Raw genomic sequence first — 21754 nt, 5'->3', positions numbered from 1 at the left:
TGTATAAATACATATGTACAGCACGTTTCATGACCACCATCTGTTGGTCATTTTCTCTACTTTGTTTTGATGTCAATAAAATCCCATGTTACGCCAATCAAGTGTGTCAAATATTACCTCTCTACCTCCAATATTCCGTGAAGTATTGCATCGTCAGATGTGAACGGACTTTTGGGTCGCCCTGTATATCATATTACACATTAAAATTTGCACATTACCAGTCAGTTTTGTCAAAAAACATTCCTTACAGCTTATTTTCACACCCAGCAGCTGTTTTTCGGTATGGGTTTCCTTCAAGCACCCTTCTCCCTGTCATGACATTTTTGCCTTCTGAACAGTAAGCGATTCAAATGTAGATTTACTTCATGTGATGCAAATGTATTGGACAAGTATAACATGGAAGCAATTCTCTAACCCCTGGGTAAATAATGAAAATATCTTCATTATTAATTAAGTACGAGGGCGGTTTTTTCCTCAACTTCTGGAGGGTCATAAATGAAAGACAAATGTACGTATCCAAATGAATTTATTCCCAAATGTTAGGTACAAATGTGGTTACTTTTCAACATAATCACCATGAAGGTTGAGGCATTTGTCATACCTGTCGACAAGCTATTCGATCCCCTCTGCACAGTATGTTGCCGCCAGCGAGTTCAGATAGGCCCGAACGTTGGTTTGAAGATCTTAATCCTCCTGGAACCTCTGCCCTCCTAGCCACTTTTTCAGTCCCAGGAAGAGGTGGAAGTCACTCAGCGCTAAATCGGGACTGTACGGTGGGTGGTCAAAAGCATCCCACCGAAATTCCTCTTGCAGAAGTTGTTGGGTGACACGAGCACTGTGAGGGCGTGCGTTGTCATGAATGAAGAGGATTCCAGACGTCAGCATACCTCATCGTTTGTTCTGTATGGCCCTCCGCAGCCGTCGTAAAGTCTGGCAATAAACAGCTGCACTGATCGTAGACCCCCGTTCCATGAACTCAACAAGCAACACACCCTTTTGGTCCCAAAAGACTGTAGCCATCATCTTCCTTTCGTTGACGGATTGCTTAAATTTCTTCGGTTTCTTTCATGAGTGCGTGTGCATCCATTGACGTGATTGTTGTTTTGTTTCGGTGGTGACGTACGAAACCCAAGTCTCATCGCCAGTCACAATTTTCTTCAACAAATCGCCACCTTCAGCCTCATAACGGGTAAGAAACGTCAACGCTGCTGCCATCCGGTGACTTTTGTGGTCATCAGACAACATCTTTGGAACGCATCGGGTACACAATTTCCTGTAGCACAGGTGTTCTGTTAGGATCTTGTAAACAGATGACCTTGAAACTGCAGGAAATTTCTCACACAACTTGCTTACGGTAAACCTTCGGTTCTTGCGAACCTCTTGGTCAATTTCGTGAACAATGTCATCTGTAGCGACAGACTTGCGTCCTTGCTCCCCTTCATCGTGAACATCGGTCCGGCCTGCTTTGAACTTCCTGCACCATTCACACACAACACCATCACTCTTGGACCGTATACTCGACTCATTCGTCGATGAATGTCAGCGGCACTATTCCCTTCTGCTTGAAGGAAACATACCACACTATGCACCTCACATTTGGCGGGAGCGTCAATAGTAGCGGCCGTGTTTCCGTGCCAATACCTCGGCTCACACTGGTGTGAGGAAGTTGGCTGTGACCACGGGTAGGGGGGAGGCCTTGCGTAGACACCTTTCATACGCGAACAGTTCCCACAGCTTGTGCGGTTCTTTACTTGCGCGATCGGAGGTTGAAAAAGAAACGCTTTCGTGGTTATGTATGGACTTTATATGGTATAGATCGTGGTCGTAACAAAACATGAGAGGTTATGTCACGACACATCTGCTGTATGTATATTAATACGGGTTTATTTAATGTAAGAACACGTAAGTAATAGTATATAATTTATTATTACCTGTAAATATGACGTAGAAATCCAGCGTAATGTTGTGCAACACACAGTAATAGTCCGGAACAACGTATCTTTGGCACTAGAGAGTTACAGAAAATTCCATTCATTGTAAATAAGTAATTGGAGACTCTAGAAAATTACGAGAAAACATGTTGTGCCATACTTTTCTAGAAACCTGGCCAGGCAATGTATATAAAGAGGCAGTCCTGGAAGTTGGAGTGAGAGTTGTTTAGCGAGATTTGTGAGTGCAAGTCGTTAATCGAGCATGTGAATTCATGTTGTGATTTTGTTGCGTTGGTTGACATGCAAGTGTTTCAGTCTTCTTCTTCTCCTTCTTCATAGCAGTCAAGTGTTCAAAATAGTGGTTTATTGATGTATATCATTTGTATATAGTTTGTAAATAAAATAGCGTACACAACCGACAGCATCTCATGTGTGCATCTTTGTGGTTACAACAAATCTAGGCCTTGAACTCCTCCTGTTTTTTCCCTGTTAACATTAAAAACTCTTCCTATGGGAGACGTACTGTCAGGTACACTTAATACTGCAATAATAAAACACGATATTTTAGTGTGGACTACTACTACTACTACTACTACTAAAATGTTTTCTTTCCTTTCCTAAAGGGGGAGGCGGGCCTCTTAGACGGTAACGCCGTCTCTCAAGCCAAGTGATTTGTTAAGGTGAAGGAGATGCTCGGAGAAGGTGAAGGGTTTGGTGGCTGTGGCCTAGACTAGGAACTGTCCCGGGATTCGCCTTACTGCAGGAGAATGGAAAACCATGGAAAACCATGAAAAAGCACAGGACAGCCGACAGTTGAGGCCAGCTGTTAGGTCCAGCCCTGTCCCGTCTTCCGAATGCACAGTAGAGCCGTGGCCAACCCTCCTTTGCTCGGTTGGCCAGTCGGAGTGCAGAGCTGTTGTTCCACAGACCAGCCGTGGCCACTTATGGGCCGAGACCCACTCTGCATCCACCGACTGTAGCGGTATAATTTATTGGGAACATGTGGAATTACCACTACACCTGAATTTAGTACATGTGGAATTTAAAAAAAGGAAGGAAACTATCATTTAACTTTGCACCATGTAATACAACACTGCAATTGGCCATAAATAGTTAATTTTTATGCATTTAAAGACCTGATTGGAGTAAATTGTGAAATAATGGTAGGCTATTTTCCTCACCATTGGATCTTTGGTGAAACTTTGTTGTTATCAACTTGGTATTGGTTGACTCGACAACTGACTGTCAACTGTTTTCCCAGCGTGCTCTGGTGTCAGCCGCTGGAACCGTGGTTATTGCGCAGCAGCTTTATTACCGGCAAGATGTCCTTGGTGTGGGCTCCTGGTGCTTTGGCCTGTAAGGAGGCTATGAGTGATTTCAAACCACCCTAGCGTGTGCTTTCTGTCTTGCGTTACATTAACTTTAGCAGTGGGTGGTAAAAATTTAACTGTGAGTCTAAAGGTTTTTTTTTTTTTTTTTAAGTTAGGTACTATGTGACCTCTTCTCTTCTCCATCGGAGCATGCCGGATACCATGGGAATATTGTTGTCACAGTTGTAGGTTTGTGAAGTATTTACCTTATGAAACAGCCTCATCACTTTGGTAAGACCAACTTTGTATAACGTATAAACTATCTTGGCGAGATTGTAGTGTGTCGCTTCGTTCAAGATTACTGGAGAACTAATCCAATACGTTGGCTCAGCATGTAATACTACCTCTGTTTTTAGCTTGAAGATACCATTCGCCTTCCGACACTGTAAAGTTAAATGCAGTGAACATTTTTATGACTGAAATTGTGTAACTAATTGAAATGTTAACATGCCCAATTAATTATCTTATATTCGGGCAAGTAAAAATGTTTATTGGAAAGAGTTACTTGTCGGTAACTAGAACCTCTGTTGTAACTGTTAGCATGTGGTTTTCAATGATCTGCTCTTTTAACAGGACCTGTAATAAGTTAAATTGCTGTATCTGAGGTTATTAATTATAAATTCCTCCCCATGGAAAGGAAGAATCACAAAATATAGTTTTACAAACTGTGTAGTCTGTATGTATAGTTAGCCACCTAAAGGCGTCAGAATGTTTAAATTCTAACTGTAACATTTGTAAATTCTACACCCGAGTGAATACTGAAGTGGGTGTTGGGTTTAACTTTATTCCATTTTTATTTTGCTTATTCTATTTTCATTTGTAATTATTAATATTATTATTTTTCTTCCTCTCATTTTTGATTGGTGGCTACTGTTTCTGAAATTACCCTCCATTTAATACCATTGTTGTGGAAAGCTTCCTTCTTTTGTTATCTTGATAATGGTTCTGATTAGCGTGCATTGTCGCAGTGTGAGTCGGTGTTGTGATTATGCAATGTGATGTCCGAATGCTGATTGTTGGGTGATGATTTGATGCCATTGGTGTGATGAACTGGGTCACAGAAAAGTGTTTATTTCTTTTTAATATTATTGTTTAACCTTATGGTTGGTTCTCTAGGTTAACATTTATTTTGACATGGGCTCCACACCTTATTCAAATTTGACCTACCGGTACCTTAATGTTACTTCTTGATATTATCGTTCTAATTTGGGGATGCGGATAGATTGTTTCCTTTAAAACACTTCCGTGTTCACTAAGGTACGGTCAAACGGGGTGATTTTGGACAGTTCTGAGGTTATTTTTATTTTAACTCACGAAGGGAATCTTAAATTGTATTGTTTATCATCCTAATAATCAGGAATATATCCAATTAATGCAATACCCTACAACTGAAAAATACACGCCAACACATGTTTTCCTGAGAAAACAAAAAGGAGTGTCCGAAATCACTCCGTACTTCGGGGTGATTTCGGACGCACATGCATTTTAAACCGCTGTCCAAAGTTTCAAAGCGTATTAGGTGATTTCGGACATAAACAGTCCTTTATTTCAATTCTTCGTTCTTTTTGCTTTAATTTTGTGATATTTAAAGTGTTCTGAGGGTGTCTGAAATATGACTAGCTGGTTAAAATCATTGTAATGATAAATGTAATGTGTTACTGATCAATCTTTTCTTTTCTGACAAAGTAACTGTAATTTTTCCGGTCTAAATTGAAATATTAATAGTTATAAACAGCACAGAGGTCCTACTGAAATATCTTAATTTTTCTTACAAACGATACAAATCTCCGAGCAAAAAGAGGTCGATACAATGAACATGTAGCTGCCACGGCCTATACATCTAAAATAAGTTTTCTTTGAAAATAAACATTCCTCTCTTCTCAACTTGGACTGGAAGTATTTTCAAAATTTGTTCTTTAACTATTGTATCCTTAGCCGGGATGTTAGGGAACAAAACACCTTTCTGCTGTTTTGATATGGGCGCAAGTATTTGACATCCACATCCCTTGAACTAATATTTCAGGCCAGGACAAAATACTGCCTGTATACTCTTTGTTCCTCAACTTGTATTTATAATATGCAACAAGGAAAGCCTCTTCTTGCAACACCTGAACGTCATTAGGCTACATTCATTGTGTGCTTCATCGCATTCATTTTCTCTGCTGCTGCCAGCACCATTACTTGTTTCTGCACTGCTTTCATCTCAGCGGAAGTCACGGCCAAAATTCGACTTCCCCGGAAGAACATTTTAATTGCGGCGGTGGCGGGAAGTAGCAGGTTGTCTTGGAGCTGTTGGAGCATGGCCAGAGGGTGACGCGCTTCCATGAGCATTTCCTTCTTCCTCATTTAGCATTGGTTGTCTTCCCATTTTTTGGATGTACTTTCCGCACTTTATTTTGTAGGGTGGACCTAGGTATACCATAGAAATCAAATGCTTTCCTATAAGCAACTTGCCACTTTTAATATCACGTACGGCTTTTTGTAATAATTTTGGTTTGTAATTACACCTCGAAGCAGCTTCTTTCTGCCTCTGATAATTCCTAGGCATTGTCCGAAATCACCCAGACTGCTTTCAATTTTCAGTAAAATGTGCGTAAAACACTATTTGTCACTAAATCACACCAAAATTCCACAGCAATCGTTTATAAACAGTTCAGTCAGCTGATCTCACTAAGAACCATAGTTTTAATGCATTCATTCCGGCCGTGACAATCGAAAGTATCCACTTAATGATAATACATTAACTTTCAACAATGCCAGTGCACACAGGAAATTTTCCAAAGTATGAAGTCGATTCGTAATAAAAAGCACAAAACGCTAGAAACATAACCTCAAGGTCAAACTAAAACGCGCGCGGAAGTGCAAAGCACCGGCGGCTTGTTGCTATGCGACAAAATATGGCAAATCTACCATACTGTCCGAAACCACCTCTGTGTCCTAAATCGCCCCGTTTGACGTATCTTAAACCATGTTGTTATTACTTATGGTAGCTGGGCCTGTTGGCTTTTAATTGTTTTCTAAGAATTTGGTAAAGGTCTAGTAAATGGGTAAATTGTACCGACTAAGGTGCACATATATTACGAATTTTCAAAAGTACTCATTACATCATCCCTTTTAAAAAGGCAAAGTGTACCGAGCTCGGATAATAATAAGGTAATGGTGTTCAACTTAAATTTCAACTTCAGTTTAATTTTTTTTTTAACCTACTTGTACTCTATTCATTGGTTGAGTTTGAAGACTTCTAGCATTGTGATCATGCTTTTAGTGGTAGTTCTCTTTTTAAAATGAACCTTGTTGGTAACTGTTTAATTGGTATCAATTTGTATTCTATATTTTACGTTGGACCACCCACCCTACTTCTCGTTTTTAAATGGTATTAAATTTTGGTCCTTAAGTGTGAGGGTGAGTGTTATTGTAGTTGAATTGCTCTATCCTTGGCCTTTTTCCACCCTCTGTTATTGTCCTTGACCTACTGGTATTGCCCAGATTCCATCGTTTCCCAGTCCTGTGTCTGTCTTGAATTATGGAGGCCTGCTCTAAGTGGTTGGAGTGTTTTCGCGCTGGGTTGGCCTCTAATCTCTTAGTGGTTGTGCTAGAAGTCAAAGACCTGGGTTGCGGTGTTGTGCCGCCAGTTGTGTGATTGTTCTTTTCTTCAAATGTTGGTATGCCACACGGTTTACAGTGGAGAAGGGCAGAGCCAAACATCTTCATTCACTTCACAACGCTTACGGGTAGCAAAAGGAAGGGATGATTGAATCACAAGTAATGAAACGAGGAGGACTGAGCAAAACAATTGAAGTACGCCGCCAAACAACGCTGTATGGCACATTTTTGTGAAATACAGTTTTTAATGGAACAACGATGTATGGCATGCCTTATACATGGAAAAGTCATGGGAAGGCCAAATATCCAACTCTTGGTGGCATTAATAGTCAGATATCTGAAGCAATTCAGTGGAATAATGCTGTATAGCAAACAAAATGGCGGCTGCTGTAGATATACACATTTCATCAAGCACTATAAAACGACTTAATAGGTCAAGGAAAAGAAAAATTATCAAGTCTCAGTGGAATGGTGTGAAACGGAAGAAGTTAAGGGACACCAGAATGCCATACAAAAGCCGAAGAGGCAAAGAGGTGGCTGGAAAGACACCTCCATATAAGGTGAGTCTAACAAAGCTGTATGTATACTGCAATACACGAAATTTCTGGTCTCCAGATTGTCATGAATATCAATTTATGTTCCTATAAATTAATGTATGTCCAATTTTTATGTTATTTTCAAATGCTATGACTGATATTGATTATAGGCACCTTGTGAAAGATGGATTATAATTTTTACACGCTAGCTGCCACGCTACATTTGACGACCACACATTTAAATGCCATTTTGAATGAAAGAGGATTTATTCTTATTTCCTATGTTATTGTGCATATGTACTGATAATAAACCATAGACAAGGCAAAAATGTTAACATTCAGGGACTGAAGACGGTGGCGACGGTCAACAGACCTTGATTTTCATGGCACAGAACGTCTAGTGAGAACACTTCCATTAAAAATGCGCAGGGGAGATCTTGACCAAGACTGGATCACAGCACCTCAGCACTGCTTTGCACATGTAATTATGAATTGGTCCTTACCAGCCAACTGATTTACCAGTTTGTAACATTGGGGGAGGGGGAACGGTGTTTATTGAAATATGTTAAAACTGTTATATTACTTTTGTAGTGATATGCTTGTAAAATTTGGTTTTGATTAAGGAGTGTGTGCCAGCACAAGGAATTATGGTACTTACATGCTACACAACCTTAAAGTGTTACATCTACTGTGTTATTTTTGAGCCTAGAAATCCATGTCTTATTAGTAAGTTCATCAACAAATAACATACAGCATTTTTCCACTAAGTAACAAACATCATTGTTCGACTGATATTCTCTTTAAAAATACTTCTATTTTGAAACATTACGTTATAGACATCTGATTAAGAGTTAATATGTATTGTGATGATGTAACATGCCTGTTTCCTTGAAATAAGGACTAAGTTATTATTTTATGTTTCTTGCCTCTACTATAAAAAACAGAAAATGCACCATACAGCGTTGTTCAGCAGCATACTTCAATTAATTTTTCCTTTTTTTTCTGAAGAAATTAAGTTTTCGTAATTTTGCTTTTCCGTAATAATTTCCCCTTTGATCATAATACCACAATCGTGAGGAGAAAATCATTATTAATTACGGATAATTTGTAACAGTTGGCATGTGAGTACCACAAGACTAAAACTTCCTTTTTCACTTTCTTTTTCAAATTTTGAACATTCTGGACAATAAAACTCCTAAATATTTATGAAATTATTTTAATATGCAAAGCTGATATTCCTTTAACCAGTATAAGTCATATTTTTCTTAAATTCTTAATATATTATCGGATTACTGTACCTCATCTTCAAATCAATTTTCCCGAAATTCAATTAATTCTGCCTTACAACTTCAAAGTTACATAAAGGGTTCATTTTTTCTGGTTTTCAAGATCATAAATTTACTTACTATCAAAATATAAAATAAACCAAAAATGTGATTTTTCGACAAGGTATAGTTTCCTGGAGAGCATCACTTATAATGTCAAAAGGAAGTATTTCATTCATATACTTTTGCAGTGTACATTACATACCACCAAAATTTCACATTTTATAAACGTTGTGTTCCTTTATTAAATATGCAATTAAAACTAAAAATATGAATTAATCTGGATCATATTTTTATGTCCTTTATTCCAATTCTAGGTCCTTAATTACAATATTTTAAGCTCTTTTTACAGGTTTTTAAGGCAATTTATAGGTCTTCAACTTCCGAGTCCTAATTATAACACAGAAATAAAAAGATTAAGAAAGAGGTACAGGTAAGAAAGAGAGTTAGAAATGGTTATAAAAGCATTAAGAGATTGAAGGAACTTACTAAGAAACTGAATTTAGCAAAAACAATTTCAACAAAGGATAACATGATGGCAAATATAAATGGCAGTCTTATAAATTTTAGGGAAAATGGAAGGATATGTATACGTACTTCAACTAAATAACACAATGAGCTCTTAGTAGGTCCACTCAGTCAATATTTATTACACATACAAAAACTAAAGTGAATCTACATTATTTGCATATGTTTTGAGAAAAATTAGACCATTCTCTTCATCAGCGATCAAAAATCACAAGCATCCATACATTCCAGGACCCAAAACAAAATTACAAATTGTCAAGAAATTATATTGTATATCTAAAAGCATTAAAACATTGTTTTATTTATATTTTCTGGATATAATTTCCCAAGTTGCTGAGATGTCCTTTCTTGAAAATTAAGATAAAAGACATAAAAACACCAGAGTTTGAAGTTGTGATGTGTAATAAAACCCCAATAAAATAATGTAGTGGGAAATGCAAATGATTGTTGATATGTTAAAAAAACATTGTGACAAATGCTTGCAACATCAAAATGAATAGAATCTTATAGGTCCACTATGAAAATTTGAAATGACACTTTCACAAAATTCTGTGTTAGACCATCAGTGTCTTGTGATGCTATAAAACTCTTTTTTTTTTTTTTTTTTTTAATGATCATTTGACAAACTTAGAAAGAGTAATGGAGCAAATGTGTATCATTAGCGACAAATAATACAGTGTGGATCCATAAATGTTCCGTTGCTACATGGGGTTTTGTATATCTGCCAAGTTGTGTGACGTTATAATGCATGTCATGGCAGCATCAAAGGAAGCTATGTATTTGTAAGAAAGTAGCAAAATCTGAGTTTCTATTTTGTGCTGTTCTAAATATCATTTTATATTTCTTCCGATTCCTTCTTTCTCAGTACTTAATAATGTATATTTTATACCCTTGTTAAGAAAATTTGCCAAATGAAGAAGCTATTAACAAAATTGACCAATAAAACAAACCTTGAACAAGAGAGTGGTTGAGCCACTGGACATAGAAACTGCTTGGGTACAAGGTGAGCACTTCATTGCTCACAATAGAAATGGGCAACAGGAGAGCAGCTCCCAACGAAATAGCCAATGAAAAGGTGCACAGCCAGAGACTAGGAAAACAAAGAGCACATTGTAATATATTGTTAGTCACTATAACATGTACACTAATATTATGAAACAGATACTTTGAATGAAAAAAATGAACATATAGCTTTTCTGTCATAATAATATTACCTCACAAATAGGGAGGCTATTTCATGTTAATTGGTCTTAAAAGATCATTGTTCTTACAAGGCTAGAACAGCATTTCACAATGTTAATCACTACACCACTGTACTAAATTTAGAATTTCTTGCAGAATTCTGCAGAGATCGGAAGTCTGTAGTCAGTCGTCTCACATGGAGAGTTCGATAAGAAACCAGATAACACCACAAAAGGTAAAATATTTACACAGATTGTAGAAACCAGGACAAATGCAGAAGGAAACAGGAAAATCTAGAAGGTTAATATTATATGTAATGGAAACCTGAAAAACAAGTGCAGAAACAAACATTTTATAAAACTAGGAAGGATGGAAAGACTAAGCTAAAGACAATGGCAAGTCACAGAGTGGATAGAAGCATCAGAAAGGAGACAGGAAGACAACAGAGGGCAGTTCTCATATAGTTCTCATCAATGCTAGTTATTCTAGATCGGTTTTTTCTCAGCCCCCAACAAGCTTGTTTCACTCACCATGGGAGCCTATCTTCAGAGATCTTCAGTCTTGACAAGGAAAGGATAGCACACAAGATAAACATGAAAATAGGAAGAGACAAAATACATAACCTGCTTGGACATGTGGCTTAGTTCTTATCCTACACTTACCATATCAAGACTGAAGATCTCGGAAGGAATATTCTGTAAGTGTGTATTTCTTGGGTAAGATTTTACAAGAAATCTCTAGCACAACTAGCTACATGGAGACAAAGCTGAAGTAAGTACATAGTAGAAAGGCGACTACATAGTATTTCCTTCCCTGGCAAACATGTGAGTAAGCATTACTCTCCATCCTGCCCCGCAGATGGCTACACTGATGCATACTTTTCATGTGCTCAGAGTAACATTACCAAGAATATGACTGTAATAATGATGAAGTCTTGGTCCAGGAATGCAAAGTGGATAATACACTGAAACGTCCTGAACACGGGGAGGGGGGATTTCCTTACTCAAACAGTAACACCGACATGAAAATTGCGGAACCATTTTTCATATATGGTAATATTTCAAATCAATGATACATCACGCTCACACAGGTGAAACAGTAAGAGAGACTATAAGACAAAACACTTCACCTTGGATTTGCACACTTTTTCTGGAGTGAAGAGGCTGGGGGGTTTTCCTACAAATGACACCTTGTAATAAGTCCTGGTTCAAACTGTGTCCTATTAAGGATAGTTATTCAAATTTGAATGGACACAGACAACAACAAAACATAATGAAAGCAGGAACCAAGCAGCCGACATAATTGGGAAGCCACTAAGGGATAAAATCACAAACATAGAAATCAGAGAGAGAATTGGATTCCCTAAACTGCACGACAAGATAGAGACGAGTAAGCTGAAATTGTATGGACACATAATGAGAATGGAAGAGGAGAGAATTCCAAAGTGAGTATTTACAGAAAAACTAATAGGAGGAAAACAACAGGGAAGGCCCAAATAGAGGTAGATGGATACGGTGAAGAAGAGTATAGAGAAGAGAGGAGTAGAAGTAGGCAGAGTAGAGGAAGGCAGGGAGTGGTGGAGAGACAGAAAACCGTGGAGGTCCTTCATTCACAACCCAACCCAGCAGACTGGAAACGAGAAATGAAGATGATTATGATGATTCATATTTGAAGTTCTTTCTGAACAAGAAGCATTTCCCTACTTTCATATTGCTGCTGCCCCAACCACAATCAATTCGAATCTCACATATTTAACTTAGATGGTGGTGATTATTGTTTTAAGAGGAAGTACAACTAGGCAACCATCCTCTTTAACTGAGACTGATGAGATGTGGGCAATAAATTTGCAGAACTATCAATTCTGTTCAGTCATACATGTTTTAAGAAGAAACCTCAAAAACTCAAAACATGGAAACACCCTGACTACACTAAAGGAAAATGGCAACTGGATCACGTCTGCATGGACAAATACCACCACAAAGAGATCTATAACGTCAAAGTCCTCCGAGGAATAGACACAGGTTCAGATCACTACGTAGTTAAAATTAAAATTAAACTCACTCCCCAGAGGAGACAACAAAAGTAAGCCCTTAAAACTAAAAGAAAAATAGATCCTACCCAGCTAATCAACAACAAAAATTACCAGAAAGTAACTGAAAAAATAAAAATCACAGATAAACTTGAAGACTTAGTACACAACCTTAAACAAATTGCAGAAGATCTGGCTCCAATTAAACCACATAAAAAACACCAATGGTGGAACAGTGAATGTGATGAAACAGTGGAGAAAAGACATCAGGTATGGCTATTACATCAGTCCCAAAAAACAGAAATATCGTATCAAAAGCTAGTGAAACAGAGAAAAGAAACTACCCAAGTCTTAAGAAGAATAAAAAGACAACATCATAAGTACACCCTGCAGTTAATTGAAGAACAATTCAATAAAACTCTATCAAGAGACTACTACAAAACCTTCAGAAAGCAGCTCCAAAAATATGAACCCCCGACCCTACTGATGGCCCATAACAATAAAGACAATGCAGAAATTCTGGCTAAACATTTCAACAAGCTCTTAAATTGTGAGGAGCCTACAGAACTCCTTCATTTGGACACCAACACCCCGATAAAAACATCACCAGAGAACATCAATCCCCCCACAATAAAGGAAGTCTACCAAGCTCTGAATAAATTAAAAAACTACAAAGCGCCAGGAGAAGATCAGACCTTTGCGGAAATCTGGAAATATGCAGGAACCTCAGCAAAAGTTGCCCTCCATCAACAACTTGTCTCTATCTGGATTAAAGAAGAACTACCAGAACACTGGACAACAGCCCTCATTCATCCACTGCACAAAAAAGGAGACAAAACCGACCCTAATAACTACAGGGGAATCTCACTTCTAGACATAACCCACAAAATATTTTCAATAATCATCCTTAATAGGTAGACATAACCCACAAAATATTTTCAATAATCATCCTTAATAGGATAAGTTTACAACTTGAGAAAGAACTAGGAGAATATCAAGGAGGTTTCAGACCCTGGAGGAGCTGTCCTGATCAGATCATGAGTCTTAAGTTGATAATGGACTATAACAGGAGAAGAAACAGAGATATGGTGATAACATTTGTAGATTTCAAGGAAGCTTATGATTGCATCCAAAGAGAATCTCTGTTTAAAATTTTAGGACACCTTGGACTACACCCCAAATTAATAAACATGATGAAATTGACTCTCACCAACACCAAATCAAAAGTGAAGTTTAGGGGTGAAACATCAGAGACATTTGAAATTAAAACTGGACTACGGCAGGGAGATGGGCTCTCACCACTATTATTTAACTGTGTTCTAGAAATGGTAATGAGGGAATGGTTTAGGAAATGTCCCCCCAAAATAAAGATTGGCCGAAAAATCAAAACAAATTGCCTGGCTATTGCTGACGATTTAGCATTACTAGCAGTGGACATAAAAGAAGCAAAAACCCAGATATCAGAACTTCAAAACATTGCAAATAAAATTGGCCTCAAAATATCATCTGAAAAAACAGAAATTATGCCCCAAAAACCAACACAGCTAAAAGAAGTCACCATAAATGGTAATAAAATCAAAATAGTAACTCAATTTAAATATCTTGGAGAAGTAATAACATATAACCTAAATGAAAAATCTCAAATCAAATAAGAACAAATAGATTAGCTAAAGCACAAAAATTAACATAACATATCTACAAAAAGAAATGTCTATCAATAAATACAAAAATAAAACACTACAACACAGTTATAAAACCGGAAGCTACATATGCAGCAGAAACACTCTTTTACCTGAATAAACAATCAAAGACTGACAGACTTCAGAAAATTGAAAGGAGGATTGGAAGAACCTGCATCAACAAAAAATACCAGAAAGATGGACAGTGGCAGTTAATCCTAACAAAGTCATGTACAAAGAGCTAGAACCCATTACAGATACTATGCGTAAGAGGAGACTGGGATTCTTTGGACATATCATGAGGATGCAGGATTCGAGACTTCTGAAACTAGTACAACAGAATCTCGTCTCAAAAAATACCACAACAGGATGTAAATGGATCAGAGAAGTAAGAGAGGATATGAAGGAAATAGGCCTTACAACAGAAGACACCACAAATAAGATAAAATTGAAAATAAAACTCAAGAATACAAACCTCCGCTTTACCCTTACACAAAACAAACCAACAACACGCACATTTTCAACTGAGGAAAGGGCCCGAAGATCAGAGAGTCTGAAGAAGTAATGGGAGGACCGCAAAGCTCAAACAATCCCTTCAAAGAGACCTGAACGACGGACTGACTAAAGTGATCCTATGTGGTCATAAAAGAAAAGGAAGAAGAAGAAACCAGCACGATCCATGTGTTTTGTTACAAGCACAAATCACTACGAGTCTTTTAGCTATTTGTTTTACGTCGCACCGACACAGATAGATCTTTTGGCGACGATGGGAGAGGAAAGGCCTAGGAAGTGGAAGGAAGCGGCCGTGGCTTTATTCAAGGTACAGCCCCGGCATTTGCCTGGTGTGAAAATGGGAAACCACGGAAAACCATCTTCAGGGCTGCCGACAGTGGGGCTCAAACCCACTATCTCCCGATTACTGGATACTGGCCGCACTTAAGCGACTGCAGCTATCGAGCTCGGTTCGACGAGTCTTAAGATGAGAGCAGAATGGTACGGTAATTAACTGCATATTACCAATGGACTTCACCCATTATGTAATCCATACATATAAACAGATGAAGCAGATCCACCGCGTGCTATGGAATTCACTATGGAATTCTCAGAAAGACTGTTTTTATGGTTTTCCCAACTGAAGTCAACATAGGTCATTACAATGACATCAGTAGGAATGTCGTGATTAAAAGCAATGCTATCATGTACAATACTCGATCAAATGAAAAACCGCACATCATCTCACTTTTAAGAAACAGTACTATGCTAACAACCTAACAGTCCAAAGTTCCAGAGCTGGAATGACCAGGCTGCAGACAGCCACGAACACTCCTCTGCCATTATTCCGTTAAATGTGCACACTGCTCATTCCAATCAGTGCCTCGAGTAGGGAATACTATGATGAATCAGTGTGTTATGTACCAGAAGTATCACAAAATTTATGAACCAGAGGAATGGCATGTTAAAGAAGAGAGTTATCTAACTCCCCAGCTACTTCCCACCAATATTCAGGCAGGCTGTTATACTCTGTACTCAGAAGTAATCCCTTCTATCCGAGATGAATGGCAGCAGAAGACACAAAGCACATCACAACATACAATGCTCAATGTAATGTTAATGTTGTTCAATTTTATGAGCTTTCTATATTGCAGACCTTCACATTTAGTTTTCTTCCGACTCTGTGATATTAGAATCTAATATAAAGTGAGTCTTCCTTTCTCTCATGGCTCCTTCTTGTGTTATTTTTCAAGCGATCGTTCCTTCATGATTTTTTTCTCATAATCATCTTCATAATTTTATCACCATCAATCTTATTACAGTTGGTACGGTAAAACTGAATAAGTCATAAATGATCGGAAATTGTATTCTCTATAACTTTCGATTGATTGATTTTTTTATTTAGTGCTTTTCGTTATGACCAATTACATAGGTAATTAAAAATTAAATTTTAGGCAGCTTCCCCTAAACTACCATTTCAACCAGGGTGAATAAAATTATGTATAGCACAGACTGTAATTCCTTATTCCCCGACTTTACATACCGATTTTCATTAAATTTTGTTTACCCATTTTCTCGTGGCTCAGCGCTGATATGGACTTGCCAACAAAAATCCAAATTCATGAATATCTCTGTTAGCATAGCCGGTAAGGTAAAAATGTATAAGACATAAATTATCGGAAATTTAATACTATATAACTTCAGTTATGTAGTATTTATTGAAAGGACCAATTATAACAAATATTTGAGAAATAAATTTTAGGCCTTCCCCTAAACTACCATTTCACTCAGTGTGAATTACATTATTTATGCCCTAGATTGTAATGACTTATCCCCCGAATTTATATACTGATTTTCACTACATTCTCTTAAGCTATTTTCTCACGATGCACATACGTACGTACATACAGACAGAAATTACGAAAAATTAAAAAGTGCATTTCCTTGTTACTGCGGTCACGACTGATCCAGAAATATCATTCTTTTTTTAAATTCTGAGCAATGTACAGACAAAGATCTTATTTTATATAATTATAGAGATTATACCTCTTTATGAACGTATATCAAAAAATTTGTACAACACTTCCTTGAAGTTAGATGTTAAAAAGTAATTTGGCTTTTAACAAAACTTTAAAGTCCACAAAAAAAAGTATATATATGACGAACAAAAATTAACCATGGGTGGACGGGAAAAAGAAGACAAACTGCCAGAGAAAAGATGCTAAAGTTCTGGGCTGTGAAGAAGGTTTCCAGAAACATGTAACTGTTACCCAACAGTGGTCTCTAACGGCAGTAAACGAAAAAATATATATAGGTCATTACTTATGAAAGAAATGTTTCCCATTGGGTAACAAAAATGCTAACACTTGCATATTTACACAGTTTTGTTCTGGGCCTCAATTTGGAAGACTACTCGAAACAGTTTAGCTCCTATGGGGAGTTTTGAATGTTCAATTTCTCTATGAATTTTGTAGCTACAAGGTTCTATGATACAAAGGAAGACAAGGCAGAAAGATGGTAGGAACCTATTAAGACAACTGTATCAAAGGAAAGAAGCAGACGACAAAATTCTGGAACAAGAAGAGGCCGTTGATGCTGATGAAATACTAGATCCAATTCTGAGGTCAGAACTTGACAAAGCATTGAAACACCTGAATAGGAACAAGGCACCTGGAACTGATGATGACTATGCTCAGAATTACTGACTGCCTTAGGAGAAAGCAGCATGGCAAGGTTATGACATTTAGTGTTTAAGATCAATGATACAGAAAAAGTGCCAACCGACTGAAGGCAGAATGTTGTTATACCTATTCCCAAGAAAGCAAGTGCTGACAAATGTGAAAACTACTGCACCATTAGTTTAGTTTTATCTCATACTTACAAAATTTTAACACTTATTTTTTACAGAAGAATGGAAAGGCAAGTTGACGCTGAGTTGAAAGATGATCAGTTTCGTTTCGGAAGAAATGTGGGAACACATTAAGCAATCCTTATTTTATGTCTGATCTTATTTTATTTTTCTTATTTTTTTGCTAGTTGCTTTACGTCGCACCGACACAGATAGGTCTTATGGCAACGATGGGATAGGAAAGGCCTAGGAATGCGAAGGAATCAGCCGTGGCCTTAATTAAGGTACAGCCCCAGCATTTGTCTGGTGTGAAAATGGGAAACCACGGAAAACTATTTTCAGGGCTGCCGATAGGCCCGGATGCAAGCTCACAGCTGTGCGCTCCTAACCGCATGGCCAACTCGCCCAGTTGTCTGATCTTAGAGGATAGAATTAAGGCGGAGCGGACGCTTAATGGACAAGGGACAAAAACACATGGGATGCGACAAAAATGGACATGTTCCAAGTGGATGCAGCACACGCAATCAAGAGGAAGCCTGCTCACTTATCGGTCAAGAGCATGGACTGTCTCATGTCAGCGGGCATGTCCTGTCGAAGTATCGCCTGTTGCATTTCGCAGGATGTGTCCCTTCACTTCGCACGAGTTTGGTATAGTGATTTAAATGTGTGCAGCTCAATAGAGGCAACTACTATAAATTTTATAGCAGAAGTGGAAAAGCCTGAAGTGCTGTATTAATTACAGATTAAAGGATTATTCAAATAGGTCCGTATGTGAAACTATCTGGCAAGAAATAGGAGAAGCATTCAGCCTGAGTGTTACCAATAAACTTTCAGCTAGTAGAATAGGATTCCTGAATTTGATATATTTTTTCTCAATTAGTGGTTTTACCATTAGCAGTAACTCTTGAAAGATCTCTCAGTTCATTCCATAAAAGGTACGAAATTGTGAAGGATCTTCATTAAGTGTCTTAGCCAACACAACAGCACCCTTCTCTTGGCAGTCCACATTATACAAGTTGACCCAAAGTCGCCTTTTTCTTCTAGTCACACGTTTTCTTCATAATTCCCGAAATAACAACAAGCCTTCCAAATCATTGGGGACATCTTAATTAATGACTCACAAATGTGCATGTACGTGGCCCATGGGAAAGGACAAGTGACTTCAGTCGTGTCTCCTGTCCCATGTCGCATGTCCAAAAAGTGTCACTGGGGACGTCTTAATTAACGACTCACAAATGAGCATGTACGTGGCCCACGGGACAGGACAAGTGACTTCAGTCGTGTCTCCTGTCCCATGTCGCATGTCCAAAAAGTGTGACCTCTAAGAAGGACAATTCCACGTATATGGCGTTCCTAGATCAAGAATACGCATTTGATAATGTTAACTTGACCAATCAATACTTAACAATCTGTACAAAAGTCAGTCTGCGGGGACAAGACTCAATGGCTAAGAAAAAGAAGCAGCAATCCAGAAAGGAGTGAAGCAGGGCTGCTGTTTGTTACCTCTCCTTTTCAACATTTATATAGAAAATTTGGCCAAGGAAATAGAATTTGGAAAGAGAATCACAATCCAAGTAGAGGAAATAAAAATTCTGAGATTTACCGATGATACTGTTATTATGACTGTGTGCAGAAGATCTGTATAAATTGCTGAATGGTATGGACAGTCTTGGAGAAGGAGTGCAAGATGAAAATGAATAAATCCAAAACAAAAGTAATAGAGTGCAATCGAACAAACGCAAGTGATACAGGAAATACTAGATTAAGAAAAGACGTCTTAAAGGAAGTAGATGAATATTGTTAATAGGCAGAAGTAAGGATGGCAATAAAATGAAGATGTTCACATTGGAGTACTTATGTGTTTTCTTTCTGAGCCCCAATGTTCAAAATACCCTCCATCCTGGCCCCTCAGGAATTTTGGGAGTTTTTTATTTTTCTAGGGATCATGAAAGATTCACTTCTCTAGTACTGAGTTTTAAGTTTCTACAATGTCTAGAAGTGTCTTATTAATTCAGGTTTACTTTCATTTTTCTACTTCCATTTTTAGTATAGATTGTAAAGAACTAGTTTTCCGAAATTCTCTAGGACTTTAATTCAGAAAACTTTTCTCTTTGTGTGGTCGTGACCGAGCTCAATTGCTGCAGTCGCTGAAGTGCGGCCAGTATCCAGTATTCGGGAGATAGTGAGTTCGAACCCCACTGTCGGCAGCCCTGAAGATGGTTTTCTGTGGTTTCCCACTTTCACACCAGGCAAATGCTGCGGCTGTACCTTAATTAAGGCCACGGCTACTTCCTTCCCACTCCTAGCCCTTTCCTGTCCCATAGTCTCCATAAGACCTATCTGTGTCGGTGCAACGTAAAGCAACTTGCAAAAAAGAAAGTGTGGTCGTGTACTCACACTTGGAGGTTTTGCAACATGGCTTGCCCAGAAAGAACAACTGATATGTATGTAGCTATGTTTGTTAAAGAAACATTTTATATATATCAGAACAAAAATAAGCCATGCCTGAGGGGAACATTTCCACTGACCAGAATCCAATAGCACACCCAGACATCAACAAGGCTAGAGAATAAACTTTGTACAGTATAAAACTGTCAGTTTTTTAACAAAATAAAAAATGAATCGAAGACCAAGTATGATTGGCAATAAATATTTTATTGATTTTATTTTCCATTAACAGTGCCATTCTATTATTTCAATCACAGACATACAGTAAATAGACAGGCAGCAAGATCACTTCCTTCCAATGTATATTTGTTAGTGTTAGCCCCCTTGTAATCAAGTGCGGCATAATTTATTTATTTATTTATTTATTTATTTACAGAGTTTACGCCCACATTGGAGCACTTAAATCAGACTACAACAAATTTGTCTTCCTTTTCTTCTCCCAAAAAGTCGAGTCTGGTTGACCTGGCTGCCCTTTCCGCATCCGTTATAACATATTGTTTCCTCTGTACAGTGGTCAGAGGAAGCCTGATGCATTTATTCTTCAAAATACTTTTCTCGCCTCTGTTTTCTATGGTTTGCATGGTAATATTCAACTCCTCCAAATCACTTTGAACTTCTTTAAATCAATTGTTTTTTGATTTACTATTCCAAAAGTAATTAAATAATTGTTTTAAAACTCTTATCACTTAGTCGAAATATATGACCAAAAAAGGCAATAATTCTTTTTCTCACTGTGTCTGTGATGGACTCACTTTCCCAATAGATAACCTCATTCGGCAACAATCTCCACTGTCCATCCACCTGATGTTTCTTGTTTATGATCGTCCTGAGTATCCTTCGATCAACTCGCTGTAAGCGTTCTGTTGTTGATCTAGTATTGAGTTTAAATAATGTTTCACAAGCATAAGTTGCTTCTGGTTTAATAACAGAGTTATAATGCCTAAATTTAGCATTAATCGAAAGACATTTCTTTTTGTATGTACGCCAAGTTATCCGTTGTGCCTGCTTCAGTTTATATATTCTGCTCTCTATTGATGGTTTTTCATTGCAATTCCAAGGGTCTGGTCATCACGTTTGTAGATTTTAAAAAAGCATACGACAGTATTCATCGTGACTCATTATTAAAAAGCCTTAAAGAATTTGGCTTACATCAAAAACTTGTTAACCTCATTAATATGACTTTTAAAAATACGAAGGCAAAAGTTAAATTTAGAGGTGAATTATCAGAATCATTCACTATAAGAACTGGACTTCGACAAGGAGACGGACTTTCACCATTGTTATTTAATTGTGCATTGGAGAAGGTTATGCGTGAATGGAACAAGAAATGCCAACCAACTATCAAGATCGGTAGAAATATTAAACTCAACTGCCTTGCTTTTGCGGACGATTTAGCATTACTTGCAAATACAATAGAAGAGGCTAAATTTCAAATTGAACAACTAGAAATTATAGCTAAAAAAATGGGATTACAAATTTCATTTGAAAAAACAGAAATGATGCCAACTTTTAAAGTTGATTTACCAGTTATTCAGCTGAACAGTAATAAAGAGATTAAAATTGTTCAGAAATTCAAATATCTTGGGGAAATAATAACATGGAACACAAATGAAAAAGAAGCAATAGAACACAGAACAACTAAATTTAAACAAGCACAAAGACTTACCTGGCCAACCTATAAAAAAAAATCTCTTTCGATAAACGCTAAGCTGAAACACTATAATTCCATAGTTAAACCAGAGGCAACCTATGCTAGTGAAACTTTATTCAAATTAAATGTAAA

The 21754-nt window shown here is 37.6% G+C and overlaps 1 protein-coding gene across 3 annotated transcripts in view; it reads right to left on the bottom strand.

Annotated features, from left to right (window-relative positions):
* Positions 1-21754, bottom strand: part of lili (LMBR1-like protein) — a 303462-nt gene that overhangs the window by 214704 nt on the left and 67004 nt on the right. For all 3 annotated transcript variants that reach the window (XR_010858636.2, XM_067137919.2, XM_067137920.2), the window contains exon 3: positions 10244-10383. Coding sequence is in view for 2 of the 3 variants with exons in the window: in XM_067137919.2 (XP_066994020.1) it covers positions 10244-10383 (140 nt within the window). In the remaining variant the exon portion in view is untranslated. The remainder of the gene's footprint in view (positions 1-10243; positions 10384-21754) is intronic.

Source organism: Anabrus simplex, chromosome 1 (assembly GCF_040414725.1).
Source record: "Anabrus simplex isolate iqAnaSimp1 chromosome 1, ASM4041472v1, whole genome shotgun sequence".
NCBI classification, from domain to species: Eukaryota; Metazoa; Arthropoda; class Insecta; order Orthoptera; family Tettigoniidae; genus Anabrus; species Anabrus simplex.
The sequence above is the reverse complement of the archived record's forward strand: the minus strand, read 5'-3'. Positions and strand labels throughout refer to the sequence as shown.